General features: G+C 36.4%; 1 protein-coding gene across 1 annotated transcript; it reads right to left on the bottom strand.

Moving 5' to 3' along the window:
• LOC109229627 (UDP-glycosyltransferase 86A1) lies at positions 12,677-16,892 on the bottom strand. The gene is made up of 2 exons (XM_019395142.1): positions 16,188-16,892; positions 12,677-13,874 (listed from the first exon to the last, which is right to left on the bottom strand). The coding sequence occupies exons 1-2, from the start codon at positions 16,711-16,713 to the stop codon at positions 12,910-12,912; spliced, it is 1,491 nt and encodes a 496-aa protein (XP_019250687.1). The 5' UTR covers positions 16,714-16,892; the 3' UTR covers positions 12,677-12,909.

The following is an 18,858-nucleotide window of genomic DNA, read 5'->3' as shown; positions in this document are numbered from 1 at the left end:
TCCGAAAGCTCGCCTCACACTCATCCGACCATCTGAACTGGGCACCCTTCTAGGTCAACCTAGATACCCTCTGCTGACACAACATGACCCAGGAATGCAACTGAACTCAACCAGAACTCACACTTCGAAAACTTGGCGTACAACTGACTATCCCTCAAAGTCTGAAGAACCACTCTAAGATGCTGCTCGTGCTCCTTTCGGCTGCGGGAATATATCAAAATATCATCATGAAGACTATCACGAACGAATCCAAATAAGGCCTGAACACTCGGTTCATCAAATCCATAAGAGCTGATGGGGCATTTGTTAGTCCGAATGACATCACCAAGAACTCATAATGCCCGTACCGAGTGCGGAAAGCTGTCTTAGGGACATCGGATGCCCTAATCCTCAACTGATGGTAGCCAGATCTCAAGTCAATCTTTGAAAATACCTTGGCACCCTGAAGCTGATCAAACAAATCATCAATCCTCGGCAGCGGATACTTATTCCCGACTGTAACCTTGTTCAATTGCCGGTAATCAATACACATTTTCATTGACCCATCCGTCTTTTTAACAAACAACACCGACGCACCCCAAGGCGAAACACTGGGCCTAATGAAACCCTTCTCAAGCAAATCTTGCAACTATTCCTTTAACTCTTTCAACTCAGGCGGGGCCATGCGATACGGCGGGATAGAAATGGCTTGAGTGACTGGAGCCAAATCAATACAAAAGTCAATATCCCTGTCGGGTGGCATACCCGGCAGCTCTGAAGGGAAAATATCAGGAAACTCACGAACAACGGGCACAGAATCAATAGAAAGGACCTCAGTACTAGAATCACAAAGATATGCCAAATAGGCCAAACACCCCTTCTCGACCATACGCCGAGCCTTCACATACGATATAACACTGCGGTTAGAATGACTAGGAGTCCCTCTTCACTCTAAACCGGCATACCTGGTAAAGCTAAGGTCACAGTCTTGACGTGACAGTCCAAGATAGCGTGGTAAGGTGATAACCCGTCCATCAGCAATATAACACCAAAATCATCCATGACCAGAAGAAGCAAATCTACACGAGTCTCAAAACCTCCAATAACCACTATACATGAACAATGGACGCGATCCACCACAATAGAATCACCCACCGGCGTAGACACATAAACAAGGGCACTCAAAGAATCACTAGGCATGACCAGATATGGCGCAAAATAAAACTGAAGCTTCTCTACCACAAACCAGAACAATACCTTTACCTCCACCTCTAATACCTTTACCTCCACCTCTAGCATCTCTACCTCCACCTCCAATACCTCTACCTCCACCTCTAGCTAACTGAGCGGGTTGGACGAGTCCCTCAATGAACCTCCTCACTCTCTCTCACGATGGGAAGTATGATAAGAGCATGACGAGCCAAGTCGATGAATCTGATCTCGTACTGAGTAACAGTCATAGAACCCTGCTGGGGACACTCAAACTGCCTCCGATAGACCTCTCTCTGAGTGATGGGGAGAAACTTCTCCAGAAATAGCTGCGTGAACTGTTCTCAAGTCAAAGCTGGTGACCTAACTGGTATAGCCAATCAATAATCTCTCCAACAGGTCTTGGCGGATCCAGACAAGCGAAAGGTAGAAAAATCGACCCCATTGGTCTCCACGATCCCCATGTTCCTGAGAACCTCATGACAGCTGTCTAGATAATCCCGGGGATCCTCAGTAGATGCACCGCTGAATGTACTAGTGAAGAGCTTGGTGAAACTTATCCAACCTCCACAAAGCCTCCAAAGACGTAACTGATCTATCACTAGTCTATGCTGCTGCTCAGCTGAAGAGGCGGTACATGACCTCGCCATTCGCGAAGGGACAAGAGTAGAGGTTTCAGTTTAGCATTTGAGAAACAAAACCACACGACAGGAAAGAACAAGTGTGAAGTTTTCCTAACTCCGTAGCCTCTGGGATAAATACAGACGTCTCCGTACCGATCCCTCAGACTCTACTGAGCTTGTCCGTGAATTGTGAGACCTGTGTAACCTAGAGCTCTCATACCAACTTGTCACGACCCGGATTTCCCCACCCTCGGGGATCGTGATGGCGCCTGCTCGTAGAAGCTAGGCAAGCCACAAATCATAAACTCCTACCTACTTTATTTTAAATCCTTTTATCAATCATAACAACAAGCGTTAAATATTTAAATGACAGCGGAATATAAAATTAAAGCGGAAGACTTAAATTAAATAAGCTAAAAAATAATGCGGAATTCAACATGTGCCTCTACCCAAGAACCGGTGTCACATCATCCACGGACTACTAAGAGTACTAAATACAATCGTTTGAAAGAAATATAACACTGTTTGTCTCGAAAACATGAGATAACAGAATAAAATATAAGATAGAGGAGACGCCGGGCCTGCGGACGCGTACAAGGCTACCTCGGAGTCTCGGTGGACCGAAGGCTGGCTCCCGAGCTACTGCTGCTGTCCGGGGCATGGATCTGTGCAAAAGAGCACAGAGTGTAGTATCAGCACAACCAACCCCACGTGCTGGTAAGTGCCTAGCCTAACCTCGGCGAAGTAGTGACGAGGCTAGAATCAGACTACCAAATAAACCTATGCAGTTATATAATGTACAGCGGAAAGTAAAGCAGGAATAAACAAGTAAGGACGGGAGGGGGAAACATGTTGCGGGGAGATAACAGTTGAAACAGAATCTAAAGAGAATTTTTCAGGAAACCAAAATTCAACTTCTAACAAGGATAAGGAAAACAAAGGCAGGTTTCACTCTCGGTTCACAACTCGTTGCAGGCGTGCAACCCGATCCCATTTCATTATATCTCGTGGTAGGCGTACCACCCGCTCCCATTTCACTAAATCACGTGGTAGGCGTACCACCCGCTCCCATTTCATTAAATCTATAGTTCTTCCAAATGAAATTTACTCCAACAAACGCAACAATTAATACGATTTCATAAGACAACAAGTACACAATAATTATGAATCACTGAGGAAAATAAGTAATGACAAGTAGCAACTAATTACGGACTTTAAGGAGCAAATAGGCAATTTAATATTTAGTATGCTAAATGTCAAGTAGCAATTAAGTCACATAAACATGTAGCAATTATAGCATAAATTCAAGGCATAATGTTTAGCATAAATTCAAGGCATAATGTTGCGCAAGGATACCTCGAGCCAATAATAACAAGTAACACAATAAAGGAAAATGCCAACATAAAGAATCACAGTAATAGTGGAATAAGATAATTAATGCACTTGAACCGATAACAACAAGAAGATCAGTAAATAAAAGTAAAGGACAACATAACTCAATTATCAGCAAGAATCAGGAAAATCAAAGACAAGTGCACGGCATTACCCTTCGTGCTTTTACTCTCGTCCTCGCCAAGCAATAATATAATGAAAACGTGCACGGTATCACCCTTCGTTCTTTTACTCTCTTTCCTCACCAAAGCAATTAGAATAATAAAATGTGCACGGCATCACCCTTCGTGCTTTTACTCTATTTCCTCACCAAAGCAATTAGAATAATAAAATGTGCACGGCATCACCCTTCGTGCTTTTACTCTATTTCCTCACATATAATCAATAGAATTGGCACATAATGGTACATCGTGCGGCATGACATCGCCCTTCGTGTTTTACACTCTTTCCTCACAATAGCAAACAATGCACGGCATCACCCTTCGTGCTTTAACACTCTTCCTCACCCAAACAACAATCACAAACAAGGGCAAGGGAAATAAACAAGAACATATAGGAATCCCGGCAAGGGAACAACGATTTAACAATTAAATCCCGGCAAGGGAGCAACAAGTAAATAATTAATTCCCGACAAGGGAATAACAATTAAATAATTAAATCCCGGCAAGGGAACATTTCAATAACTCTTTCTCTATCTTTCACTTGTACTTCATAACTCACTTTACCACTTGAGCCAATGCTCCAAAGGGTTCAATCATCTCATATACCTTCACAATTCATAATATAGCTCGAGCCAATGCTTCAAAATGTTCAAATTTCTCAATTCCTTCCACAAACTTTTCACAACAACTAGAAATCATCACCAAAGCATGAAGAATACAACGAAATCATGAAAATCACAATATAAGACTCACGGTCATACTTGACACCAACGTATAGATACTCGTCACCATGCCTATACGTCGTAATCAACAATTATCACATAGCAAATAGGACTCAACTCCTAATCCCTCAAGCTAAGGTTAGACCAAACACTTACCTCGATGCCTTGAACACAACTCAAGTCTCAATTATAGCTTTACCCCTTGATTCCACAGCCAATTCGCTCGTATCTAATCACAAATTACTTAATTACATCAATAAGTGCTAAATGAATCAACCCCATTGCATGAAAATGAGTTTTCCAAAGTTTAACCCAAAAAGGTCAAAATTGCCCCCAGGCCCACATGGTCAAAACCCGAGGTTCGAACCAAAACCCGATTACCCATTTCCCCCACGAACTGAAATATATAATTTATTTTGAAATCGGACCTCAAATTGAGGTCCAAATCCCTAATTTTTTGGAAAAACCTAGGTTCTACCCAAAATACCCAATTTTCCCCATGAATATCTTTGATTTTAAGTTGAAATCATGTTAAAAGATGTTAAGGAGTGAAGAAAATAAGTTAGAAATCACTTACCAATCGTTTTGGAGAAGAAAAGTTGTTTGAAAAATCGCCTCTTATGTTTTTAGGGTTTTGAAAAATGAAAAATGACTGAAAATCCTGTCTATTTATACCCCTCTCAGGACCCCTGTGCGGACCGCACAAAACGGAACGCGGCCGCACAGCCCTTCCTGAGACCCTGTGCGGACCGCACAAAACGGACCGCGGCCGCACAACCCTGTTCCTGAGGGTATAGTCTCTGGACCTTGCTGTGCGGACCGCGTGAAATCGACTGCGGCCGCACACCCTCCACCACGGACCGCACAAAGTCGACCGCAGACCGCACTAGCGGGTTCAGAGATCTGCAATTTCTCTGAACATGCAACATCTGAGATTTTTAAGCTTAAGACATCCCAAAACCTACCCGAAACTCACCCGAGCCCTCGGAACTCCAAACCAAGCATACGTACTAACTCAATAACATCATATGAACTTATTCGGGCGATCAAATCGCCAAAATAACATCATAAATATCGAATTAAACCTCAAAATCCATGAATTCTTTCAAACTTCATAAAATATCAAATTTTCCAATTTAGGTCTGAATCACGTCAAACGACGTCCGTTTTTCACCAATTTCACAGGAATGACTTAAACCATATATAAAACCTGTACCGTGCGCTGGAACCAAAATACGGGCCCGATACCAACACGTTCTAATCAATTTTCATTTCAAATTTCCTTTAACAATTTCAGAAAATAATTTTACGAAAAAATTCATTTCTCGGGCTTGGGACCTCGGAATTTGATTCCGGGCATACGCCTAAGTCCTATATTTTCCTACGGACCCTCCGGGACCGTCAAATCACGGGTCCAGGTCTGTTTATCCAAAATGCCGACCAAGGTTAAATTTATTCATTTTAATATCAAAACTTAGCGTTTTTCACAGAATTTCATATTTAAGCTTTCCGGCTACGCGCCCGGACTGCGTACGCAAATCGAGGCGACTCTAAATGAGGTTTTCAAGGCCTCGGAGACATAAAATTCAATTAAAAATAGGTGATGACCCTTTGGGTCGTCACACAATGTATGCATACATGTGCCAAAGGTTTGAGCCAAAATGGAATGTCTTCTAAGAAATTTCGAAGCCATTCAGCATCTTCACCGGCCTTGTCTAAAGCTATAAACTCATACTCCATTGTAGAGCGAGCGATGCATGTCTGTTTGGACGACTTCAAGATATTGCTCCTCCACCAATGGTAAAAACGTATCCACTTGTGAATTTTGTTTTCGTTGATCCGGTGATCCAATTTGCATCACTATTTCCCTCAATAACTGCGGGATAAATATTGTAATGCAATGCATAGTCTTGAGTATATTTCAAATATCCCAAAACTCGTTTAATTGCTATCCAATGAGCTTGGTTGGGATTAGTTGTGTATCGACTAAGCTTTCTTATTGCACAAGCTATATCAGGTCGTGTACAATTCATAATGTACATCAAACTTCCCAACACTCGAGCATATTCCAATTGAGATTTGCTTTGACCTTTATTCTTTACAAAAGTATGGTTTAAATCAATTGGCGTTTTTGCTTCTTTAAAGTCCAAATATTTGAACTTTTCAATAACTATTTTAATATAATGAGATTGAGACAAAGCTAGACCTCGAGGAGTCTGAAGGATCTTAATTCCCAAAATTAAATCAGCAACTCCTAAGTCTTTCATATCAAACTTACTAGTAAGCATGCGCTTAGTAGCATTTATGTTAGCAATGTCATTACTCATTATCAACATATCATCCACATATAAACAAACAATGACTATTTGATTTGGAGTATTCTTAATGTAAACACATTTGTCACACTCATTGGTCTTGAAACCATTTGACAACATTGTTTGGTCAAATTTCGCATGCCATTATTTTGGTGCTTGTTTTAGTCCGTAAAGTGACTTAACAAGTCGACACACCTTCTTTTCTTTTTCGGGAACTACAAACCCTTCAGGTTGTTCCATATAGATTTCTTCCTCTAAATCTCCATTTAAGAAGGTAGTCTTTACATCCATCTGATGGATTTGAAGGCCTACACGGCGGCTAACGCTATTAACACCCGGATAGATGTAATCCTTGTTACCGGCGAGTATGTGTCAAAGTAATCAAGACCTTCTCGTTGTCTAAACCCTTTAACAACTAATCTTGCCTTATATTTGTCAATAGTACCATCAGATTTCATTTTCCTCTTGAAAATCCATTTAGAACCCAAAGGTTTATTTCCTGGAGGAAGATCAACCAATTCCCAAGTATGATTACTAAATATGGATTCTATCTCACTATTGACTGTCTCTTTCCAATATTGTACTTCCGAGGAAGACATTGCTTCTTTGAATGTTTGACGCTCATTTTCCAATAAGAATTCCAGTAAATCTGGTCCAAAGGAAGTAGCTGTCCTTTGACGTTTACTACGTCTTGGATTATCCTCATCAAAAGTACTTTCCTTTGCTTCTTCCCGAGGCCGCTTAGATTTTTTATTAGACGATTCACATTCCATTTTATACGGATAAATATTCTCAAAGAATTCAACATTATCTGATTCAATTACCGTATTAATATGAATGTCGGAATTTTCTGATTTATGAACCAGAAAACGATATGCCTCACTATTTGTTGCATATCCTATATCAACGATTTTTGGTTCAATCTTTACCCTTTTGGGTTTAGGAACTTGTACTTTAGCCAAATACCCACACACTTTAAAATATTTTAAGTTGGGTTTCCTTCCTTTCCATTTTTCATATGGAATGGATTGCGTTTTGCTATGGGGAACTCGGTTCAGTATTTGGTTAGCTGTAAGAATAGCTTCCCCCACAAGTTCTGAGGTAAATTAGAACTTATTAACAAGGCGTTCATCACTTCTTTAACGTTCTATTCTTTCTTTCCGCAATTCCATTAGATCGCGGTGAGTAAGGGGCAGTTGTTTGGTGAATAATGCCATTTTCCAAATATATTTCTTCAAAAGGAGATTCATATTCGCCGCCCCTATCACTTCTTATCATTTTGATCTTTTTGTTTAGTTGCGTTTCAACTTCATTTTTGTATTGCTTGAATGCATCAATTGCTTCATCTTCACCATTAAGTAAGTAAATATAGAAATATCTAGTACTGTCGTCAATAAAGTTATGAAATACTTTTTCCCACCGCGAGATGGTATTGACTTCATGTTACAAATATCTGTGTGAATTAAGTCTAAAGAATTTGAATTCCTTTCTACTTACTTATAAGGATGCTTAACATACTTTGATTCCACACATATTTGACATTTCGAGTTATTGCATTCAAACTGAGGCGATACTTCCAAATTAATCATTTTTCGCAAAGTTTTGAAGTTGACGTGGCCTAAACGTTCATGCCATAAATTATTTGACTCAAGCAAGTAAGAAGTTGAAATTTTATTCATATCAATGGCAATTACATTGAGTTTGGAAAGGCCCTCAGTCAGGTAACTGTTTTCCTACATACATTTTATTCTTACTAACTACAATCTTCTCGGAAACAAAAACACACTTAAATCCATTCTTGACTAGAAGTGATGTGGAGACTAAATTCTTCCGCATTTTCGGAGCATGAAGAACATCATTTAGAGTCACAATCTTGCCAGAAGTCATCTTCAAAGCTATCTTGCCCGTTCCTTCAATTTTTGCAGTAGCGGAATTTTCAATAAAAACTGTCTCGTTGGGTCCAGCGGGAGCATAAGAAGTAAACAACTCCTTATTAGCACAAACATGTCGAGTTGCTCCCGAATCAATCCACCATTCTCTAGGATGTCCGACTAGGTTGCATTCTGAAAGTATGGCACATAAATCGTCTATTTCATCATTCTTCTCAATCATGTTTGTTTGACTTTTCTTCTTGTCCTTCTTTGGTGCAAGACATTCAGCAGCCTTGTGTCCAACCTTTCCGCAGTTGTGGCAATTACCTTTGAATTTCTTCTTGCTTGGGTAATTCTTTGGTCCAAACGGCTTCTTTCTCTTTTTACTAATTGAAGCTTCCTCAACAATATTTGCACCCATTATTGTTGAATTTCCACGAGACTTCTTCTCAGTAGCCTTGTTGTCCTCTTCAATCCGTAGACGAACAATAAGGTCTTCAAGCGCCATCTCCTTGCTCTTATGTTTCAAGTAATTCTTAAAGTCCTTCCACACCGGAGGCAGCTTTTCAATAAATGTCGCAACTTGAAACGCTTCATTTTTTTACCATACCTTCAATCATAAATTTATAATTAGTAAAATAATCAATATCTTGAATAAAAATATTGACTCGTTTTATACCTTCAGCAAGGAGATCATGAATAATAACTTGCAATTCTTAGACTTGCGTTATGACAGATTTACCTTCAACCATTTTTGAAATCCAGAAATTTGGCGGCCACAAACTTCTTTAGTCCAGCATCTTCAGTCTTGTACTTCTTTTCAAAAGCATTCCACAATTCTCTTGATGTTTTCATGACGCTATAGAAATTGTACAAGCCGTCTTCAAGTAACTTCAAATATAATTTTTGCATAAGAAGTCAGAATGCTTCCATGCCTCAGTGACCACAAACCGCTCATTTTCAGGAGTTTCTTCTCCCAGAACTGGAACGTCTTCGCTGATAAAACGTTGTAAACTGAGTGTGGTCAGGTAGAAGAATATTTTTTGCTGTCAACGCTTAAAATCCACACCGGAAAACTTTCTGGGTTTTTCTGCTGGTGCAGGAGTTGTGCGACTTGAAGACGCAGTTGTCGTTGCAGCAGTAGCCCCAACAGAACCATTTTCTGTTTTTCCGCACTCGTTGTCATTTTTCTGTAAAAGAAATTGACAAACAGAATTAGTATGTCGGTGAAGTTTTGATATCTTCAAACCTAATACAAACAACCGAGTTTTTATATCTCGGATTGAGTAGAAAGTCACAAAGACTTTAATCTCAAACTGGAGTAGAAAATCCGAAGATTTTAATCTCCAAAACGGGAGTAGAAAATCAACAAGATTTTATTCTACCAACGCAGAAAGTAAGATTCAATACAAAAATAAAGTTAAATTCCTTAAGCTTGTTAGAACACTGTATTCAAAATCAGTAAATCAACAAACGTTAGTTTAAAAAACCAAAGCAGAAAAAATTCCGATCCCACAAGTTTCTTTTTTTTCCTTAAGGAATTTAATCCCCTCACAATGCCCAAGGTTGCGGATTAATTCCTCCCAGGATAGAACGGAAAAACTATTCTGTGATAACGGCACTTCAAATCACAGAATTTCGGCGAACTCAAATGGCGGAGCAAATCACACAAAAACAAAATGCTTACGTTTTGTTTTGGAAAAAACAATGCAGAATGCAGAAGTTTGAGGGGAGAGATTTCAGATTTTTCGGTGGTCGAAAATGAGGCTAAGCCTCTCTATTTATAGCTATCAAGGTTAAGTCCCAACAGGTGCAAAGAAGCCTGTTCAATGATAAGGTGTCTATTCAGCTATTGAATGGAACGTTTTTGGTATTTATTCAGCTGTTGGTCGCGAAATAATTCCGCGATCTTCCAGCGCGCGTAATGATTCCGTGATTTTCCAATGCGAAAAATATTTGGAAAAGAAAATGTTAAATGATGAAGGAAAATAAATTTGGTCCAAAAAAATTATCAATCAATCATATCAATTGACCAAATCCGAATTCGATAAGGTGTCTATTCAGTAGGGGTGGGCATTGGTCGGTTCGGTTCGATTGTGAATATTATCGGTTTGGCATATCGGTTATCGATTTATAAATATCCTAACCCAATAACCAAACCGATAAGATATCGGTTATCGGTTATCGATTATCGGTTAATCGGTAATCGATCATTATGGGTTCGGTTATCGGTTTACCCGATAAGATAATTCAATCTAGATTCTAGAGGGAAGAAGTAATGAAGGATAATGTGTACTGTATAAAGAATATATAAATTTTCTCGACTGTTGTTACCCTTTCGAAGAATATGATAAACCTTACAACATTGTTTCTCTATGTGTTGAATGACAAATTTGGGAGGATTACAACAGTAGATAGAGAATTGGGATAACTGGAAAATTTATATACCTAAGGATAAAATCATATTTTTATAAAGATTATTGGGTTATAGGTTAAACCGTTAATAAAAATGGGCAAATCGAGACCCGAACCGATAACCCAATAGTAAAATAACACTAAATCGTTACCGAACTACTAACCCAATAACCCGATACTGATAACCCAATAAGCTTTTTTCGGTTTGGGCTATCGGTTTTACCCGATATATGCCCAGCCCTACTATTCAGCTATTGAATGGAACGTTTTTGGTGTTTATTCAGTTGTTGGTCGCGAAATAATTCCGCGATCTTCCAACGTGCGAAAATGATTCCGCGATCTTCCAACGCGAAAAATATTTAGAAAAGAAAATGTTAAATGATGGAAAAGGAAAATAAATTTGGTCCAAAAAATTATCAATCAATTGACCAAATCCGAAGCCGAAGCCGAAGCCGAGCGACGACGACGGCATGAGGCACCACTTCTTTTTAACTCTTTAAGAGCTAGAAGATGAGCTTCTCTATATATACACAAAGATTTTCTTTCCTTCTTCCAATGAGGGACAAAGTACATTAGTAAAGTGAACTAATTCAAAATTTCACTTCCCTCCATTTCTTTTCCCACCATTTTCCATTCACACCTCTTTTGTTATCAATAACAAAACCCAACAATGAGTGACTCGAATGAAATTATGCTATTCAAAATCTTTCCGTCCAAATAGATTTTACAACTTGTTTGGATGGTTACCTATCGTATTGTATCGTAATATTACTTTAAATACGATTTTTATTTTAATTATTATTTAAATTTTATTTTATCATGTGTATTGTTAAATTCTTTCTTATGTAACGATGAATAGACTCAATTTATCTAACGAACAATTTGATGTGTTCATATCGTTACCTTTTTGTTTTCTCATCTTTACGTTTTTTATTAATTACTTTATTTTATTCTTTACTTTTTTTTTGTAATATTATATGCTTATTCTTTAATAATTGGTGTATGATATTATGAAACGACGAAAAACGATATAATCTATTCAATTATTATATTCATTAAAATAGTATAATAGTGCATTACGATACTATACAATAAGATACAATATGTAACAACCATCCAAAATAGCTTTGGTCTTAAAATGGATGGTTTATATCAAAGAAGCTACTTATGTCTTTTGACATAGCTAGGATTAACGGGTTTTTGTAAATTAATTCTTTTTTCCTCTTATTTACTTTTGTACTTTAATCCAGTTATTTAAGATAAAATATACCACTTCTTTTCGTTGTTAACTATGTTTTCAGTTACGTATATTCTTGTCAGAACATTTTGTAGAAAAATAATATTTCTTATGAGCTTTTACGCTAGCAGTAAAATAGTGGTTGTCGATACATTAAAAAGAGAATTTGGCACATGTCGAAGTCCGTTATATAAATCATATACCACAAAGCAGATAGAATGGTTGTTTAAACTAATAATAGTACTCGTTTGGTAGGGTGTATAAGAATAATGTTGAATAGGGTGTATTAATAATGTAAAAATTAGTAATGCACAAGTTAGTAATGCAAGCATTAGTTATGCAGAAATTATTTTTTATACACTGTTTGGTGTGGTGTATTAAAAATTAAAATGCATTGCATAATTTTAAAAAAAAAATTAGTTGTTAACAAAAATATCCTCTATATTCTTTAGCTTTAAAGGGACTTTAAGCCCTTGGTAGTATTAATACCATGGTTTGCTATGCATTAGCTATACATAGGATAATACCAAATAGGATGTATAACTAATGTTTGTATTAGTTATACATAGATTACCAAACAAGGTATTACTAATACACAAAGTTGATGCATATATTGTTTTCTCCAATGCACTCTACCAAACGAACTCTTAATTTTACATTTCTTTGAATTATCTCTTAACAATGTCAAATATATAAAAGCTCAAGGACAAGCCTTAGCAGTTTCGCAATCTAATCTATATCATCTAAAAAAATTGAAATAAACTCAACCTATATTATTTATTGAACAAGCAACTTTATATTCAGTGGCTTGAATTTGCCTAAACAAAAATAAAATTCAAAGGGAAGAAAATAACAGAGCACAACATTGCCAACAAAGAAAAGAGAAGAGAGAGAACCACAAGCCCAATGCAATGGTCCTAACTCCTACACCTAACTTGGGCCCTTTGGCCCATATGCTTACAAGTTAACATTAGATTTCAAAAACTCAATGGGCCAGCCCATTACCATTTTGGTGTAATGGACTAACATGTCCATTGGAAAGCCCGGCCCGTTTGCGTATATTGACCTTTATATCTTCCATAAATTGATGAAAATTCTTCTCAGATGATCCATCTTGTCCTAATGCATTCTCTAATGTGTTCCTCACTTCCTTCATTGCCTTTCTCAACTCTTGAGTACTATCTCCACACATAAAATTCCTAACCTTTTCGGCGACTTCCTCGTGCGTGACACGTTCTTTGTCGCAGAGATTAATTCCGATCTTCCAATCATTAACGACTAATTTCCGATTAGTAAATTGATCAGTCAATAAGGGAAAACATATCAACGGTATACCACACCATATGCTTTCCAACGTCGAGTTCCATCCACAGTGAGTCAAGAATCCACCTATTGCAGGGTGTGAGATCACTTCAATTTGTTTACACCATGGCACGATCAACCCTCGATCTTTTATACTTTCTTCGAATCCAACAGGTAAGAAATCGGTCTCGTCCGAGCTGACGATATCGGGCCTTAGAACCCAAATGAAATTCACCCCACTAAGTTGAAGCCCATGGGCTATCTCCAATATATCTTCTTTACTAGTGTGAGCATAGCTACCAAATGAGACATACAAGACTGAAGTATTGGGCTTGTTATTAAGCCATTGAGAGCAATCAGACTCGGACCATAGGCTAATACTGAATGGGGCCTTAGTAAGCCCAGATGGGAAAATGGGCCCAATAGCATAAGTGGGCTGTTTCTTGTTTAGGGCTGAAAGAGTATCAAATTCAAGTTCTTGGACTGTATTACAAATGATAATATCAGCCTTTTTAATATCTGTAAAAGCTTTGTAAATTACCCTGTGGACTACAGTCCAAATATCAGTTGCTTGAAGATATGACATTAAATCCCTTGGTTCAATTGCTTCAACTCCTGGTATATAATCTATAGTATCCTTCCGATTATCTGATAAATAAAAATATAATTTAAATCAAATTATAAAATTATAGCAGTAGAAAAATGAAACGAAACGAAAGAAAACACACACACACACAAAAAAAAAGAAGAAAGTCACTTAATCCCACAAGTGAGCTACGGGGAGGATAGCGTGTATACCTTGTGGAGATGGTAAGGTTGTTTCCGATATACTTTCGGCCGAGGAGTCATTTATATATAATTCATCTACGAAAACATTAAAGTATCTATCATTCACCCTCACTTTTCTCAAGAGTTTGCCTAGGTCGGAAGTAAAAAAGGGCAGCCAAATACACAAAGTATTTCATATTTATGTAGGGTTCGGAGAAGGGTCGCACCCTAATAATGCTATATAGACAGTTTACCCTAATGCAAGTATTAGTAATTGTTTCACGGTTCGAACCTGTAATTTGTATGTGACATGAAAACATCTTTATCGTTGCTCCAAAACTTCCCTTCTAGTCGGAAGTCCGGAAAACCAAATATTTGTGTGACTCTCTCTAACCATATACTTGGACAAAAGAAAAAACAAAATATCAAAATTGTATTGGGTTGGTGGTGTAATCATAAGCTGCAATGGCTAATCATTAACATCAAATAATTTCAAATAGACTCACCAATACCATTCAATATCATAGCATTATTAGAAAAAAATGCTAGATTCTAAATATAAGAATAATTAGTCACCTTTTTGATATTTTTCTTCTTAGAAAATTTATAATTTTTGTTCTAATCCTATAGTCCGAATTCAAAAGAAAAAATATATAAAATGAACCAAGTGGGTCAATTCTCAAGGCTATGCTAGGAGGTCAAAGAAGGCAACTATACATCCAAACACTAAAATGAAAAGTTAAGATAATGATCTCTGATTAAAATAATTTTTAGCCCAAGTTTATTTTTTCGAGAAATATGCAAAAGGATAAATATGAAAGGTGTTCGGTCTACAAACATGGGATAAAATGCATAATACATAATTTGTTTAAATACTCATTCTATATGAAAGTGAACTTAAGCACTTACACGAACAAAGAGTTGGATAAGAAGTTGACATGTATTAGAAAATCGAAACTTTAAATCTAATATTCTATTTTATTAAGTTCTAATATTTATTCTATTTTATTACTTATAGATCACGGGTTCGAGTAGTGGAAGCAGCCACTAATATTTACATTAGGCTAGGCTGTTTACATCACACTTCTTAAAATACGATTCTTCCCCTGAATCCTATGTAAATGTGGAATACTTTGTGTACCGTGCTATCTTTTATCTCAACAAACTACCATTAATGTATTCCAAAAACAAAACAACAAAAATATCTAGTTTTAAGACACAAACTATTTTTAGAAAACACAAGTTGTCTGTTGTGAAATCAAATTGAGGTTGATGTCTCAACCAACCACCATTATTATTTATCACCACCAAACTTTCATGGGATCCCACAATGCCCACCATCTAAAAACACGAGAAAAACAATAAAGAAATAAAGGAAGACCCACAAATTGTGTTGGTCCATTTATTACAATTTGATTTGTAAGTGTATTTTAATCTAAAACTAAGAAAACAAAATCTAACACTATGTTGATTGATTTTAAGACTTTAGTTTTTGATTGATACTTACTCAGTGTTATTTTTAATAGCAGTGTAAAACTATTGTATATATTAATATTATTTCTTAGAAAAATACACACACATATATATATATATATATATATATATCAAATGACACCTTTTAGAGAAAAGTGATCGCATATCTAGTGGTATAACACAATTTCAGTGTGGGCCCAGAAAGCGCTATCAATGCAAAAAACGATATCAATGCGATTCAAACTCTAAATTACTAGATATGATCTCAAAATAATAGGTGACAAGATCGTCTAATAAAGACCTCTAACAAGGTGAGATAAGCTTCATCGAATAGAGTAAAAAAGCGTAAATTACGAACTAAGACCTCTAAATAATCGCTCCATAATAAAAGAGGTAGGGTTGTAGATAGAGGCAGACCTATATTATAACGAGAAGGGTCACTACCGACACTCAAAAAGTTCAACACAAAATCCATGTATACATATTAGAAAATATTGATATACTAATAATGGTACCCCATATATAAAACATAGTTTGATCTGTTTTATCGAGAAGGTCTATGGTTCGAGTCCGTATAGCCCTATAAAAATGAAAAATCAAAGAGATTGGTTGAACGTAAAGGTCCATCCCTGACCTTCAAATTCTAGGTCTGTCCCTGGTTACAGAGATAACTCGACGAGCCAACCCACTAATAATATTGAAAGTAAAGGGACACTATACCTTGAGAAGCAAAATGGCCATTTTTCTTGAGAAGTTCCATATGATAATAAAGAGTCAAAACCAAAGCAGGTTCTGTCCAAAACGAAACATACACCAAATTATACTTCTCAGCAATCATCAATGGCCAAACATAGAAAGTATCAGCAATCAAACACGTCACAGGTGGATCAGACTTAACCAAATTCCCAACAACTTCATCAAAATGTGCTGAAAAAACATGCAAAAGTCCTTCAACAAATTGGTCATGATTTAAAGACCTATCAAATCCCAAAGGAAAACCGTCATTGACCGTTGCATAACGTATGTCAAGCCCATTTTCACGAGCCTTAGCAAAAAGATCATCTTTATTACTATGTTGTTGAGTTTGTGAATTTGAAATCTTGGAATGAATATAATGTGTGTTTACAAAAGTAATTGTAAAGCCATGAGAAGCAAGTTTTATGGCCAAATATACAAAAGGGGTAATGTGACCTTGATATGGATAAGGAATCAAAATAGCATGAGTTTTTTGGTAATGACTTGCCATTTGATAAATTTTTCTAGTTTTTAATTTGTTCTAATTGAAGAGATGAGCTTTTGAAAGAGAAGAAGAAGAAGAAGATAATGATGATCAATTTGCCTAGTTTTTTGGGGGTCCTATGAGTTTTCAAGTGGCATTTATTTGTGCTCCATAATTGAAGGGAAAAGGAGGGGAAATGAATTAAAGTGGAAAAGAATTTCTAGGAAAGGAATCCACTTTTTTAAAATTCTAATTTGAGCAAGTAAATAAACTCACTTTTGTTTTTCTTTTCACATAGGTACGACTAGTGGTGATAAAATAAGTAAAGAAAATAATTATACATTCATATTATCCGTTAAGTAATGGATTAATTAATTTTCTAAAAGTGGTCAGATATTGATAAGATCCATATTATCTACTTAAAAATAGATATTTACTGGATAACCAATGAGTCTAGCTTTTATAATTGAGAAGATAACATTGGAGGTTCCTTAAATTTGGAGACTAGAAATTCTCTCAAAAGTTATCATATTCAAGAAGCAATGGAATATTATCCGCCGGTGTTACCATTTTCTATCCATATTAAATATGAACATATCAGATATTTACAAAATCCATTTTCAATCCGATCCATATCCGACCAGTTTCGCCTATTTGCCACCCCTAGTTAAGACCATTCTTTTTTTTCCAGTTTATCCATCCAATAATATCATCGGCATGACTAGTGGCGGAGCCACACGTCTTAAAGGTATCTATCGACACCCTTTCATTAGAAAATTACACTGTATAGCTAGGTAATCTTTTTTATTATTATTATGTATATATAATATATGTTGACACCTCTTGACTTTTTCGTCGGTTTATATTTTGATCATTTTAGTAAAAATTTTGATTTCGCCACTAGGCCTGACTTATTCAAGTTTCCATCGGGTAGCCATTAAAGGGGAAAGAACTTCCTATCGTAAGTTTCTTAATTACCCCAAAAATTAAGACCTTTAATTATGGATTAAAATATATCCTAATCATCCTACCATATTTATCGGTGATGGTAAGGCCAAATTGGACCACAATCTATTTAAATGTGATGTTATCTGTTTATTATTATGATTGTCTCATCTTCATTTTTCTTTCATTTTCCTCTTTACCAAGTCATAATCTTATAACATAGTTAGCACATAATATATAATCAGATATTGAGTAATGAGTATAAAGTCTACTTGGTCAACTAGTGAAGGAAACATACTCTTTATAGTAATAAATTGAAGGTGAAGTGTTTGCTTAGCTGGATTTCTGGATGGCAAAAAGTAGTATCATATGTCAGAGGCGGAATCAAAATTTTTACGAGGACTGCTCAACCAGTATATCCTAAAGGCTTTTTAGCATTCAGGGTACCAGGTGCTTTAAATTAACCATTTTAAAGATATATACATATACATATACAAAATTTCTGCCGAATTTACGATGTCCGATGACCCCTCGTTATAACACATAGGTCCGCCTCTGTCATAGGTGTAGGCACCTTGCTTGAAGCAATATCTCGTCGAAATTTTTTCGTAATTTGTACGTATCAATAATAAATAAAATTAAAATATTGCGTATAAATATAAATAATAATTGTACTTGTCGTTACAGTAATTTATTCATTTGTTCATTTCCTTAAATATTGACACCGCTCTCGAAAATTTGCATACGCCAATAATGGAATATGGAATTTTTACTTTGTTGAAAACATATAAATTAGGTTTCTCATGTTAGAATTTTAGAAATTCTGATACCCTTTTTGAAATTATACAGAAAAGGTAAAGGTTGTTGCACTTTAATTTCAGTGTGTGTTAAAAACTTTATTGGATTTTAGTGGTTTAGAATTGCCATCTCAGAATATGCATATAAAGCATTAATGGAAATTGGAAAAGTAATTAAATTAAAATTTTGAAGTGCCCAAAGAAAGAAAGGAATTGGTGGCTCAGAGGAAGTGGACCATATGAGGTTTGGTGAGGGGGGACATAAGTTTTATATAACTAGTCCCCGCGTGTACCTACGCGTGTCAATGGACATATAAATTTTAAAAATTAAGTAAATATTATTAAATAATGTGTTTTTCATTATTGAACATATATTAAAGAAAAATATATAAGTTCCTAAAATAACGAATATTAATCTCACTAAGTGTGA

This window comes from Nicotiana attenuata, chromosome 7 (genome assembly GCF_001879085.1).
Source record: "Nicotiana attenuata strain UT chromosome 7, NIATTr2, whole genome shotgun sequence".
Lineage (NCBI taxonomy): Eukaryota > Viridiplantae > Streptophyta > Magnoliopsida > Solanales > Solanaceae > Nicotiana > Nicotiana attenuata.
Note: the sequence above shows the minus strand (reverse complement) of the source record. Positions and strands in the feature narration are given on the sequence as shown.

Excerpts from the sequence above, each read along its gene's own strand:
- LOC109229627 (XM_019395142.1), bottom strand. The coding sequence starts at position 16,713 with ATGGCAAGTCATTACCAAAAAACTCATGCTATTTTGATTCCTTATCCA. Across the intron at positions 13,875-16,187 it reads TGGCCATTTTGCTTCTCAAG|ATAATCGGAAGGATACTATA; the intron begins GTATAGTGTCCC and ends TTTATTTATCAG.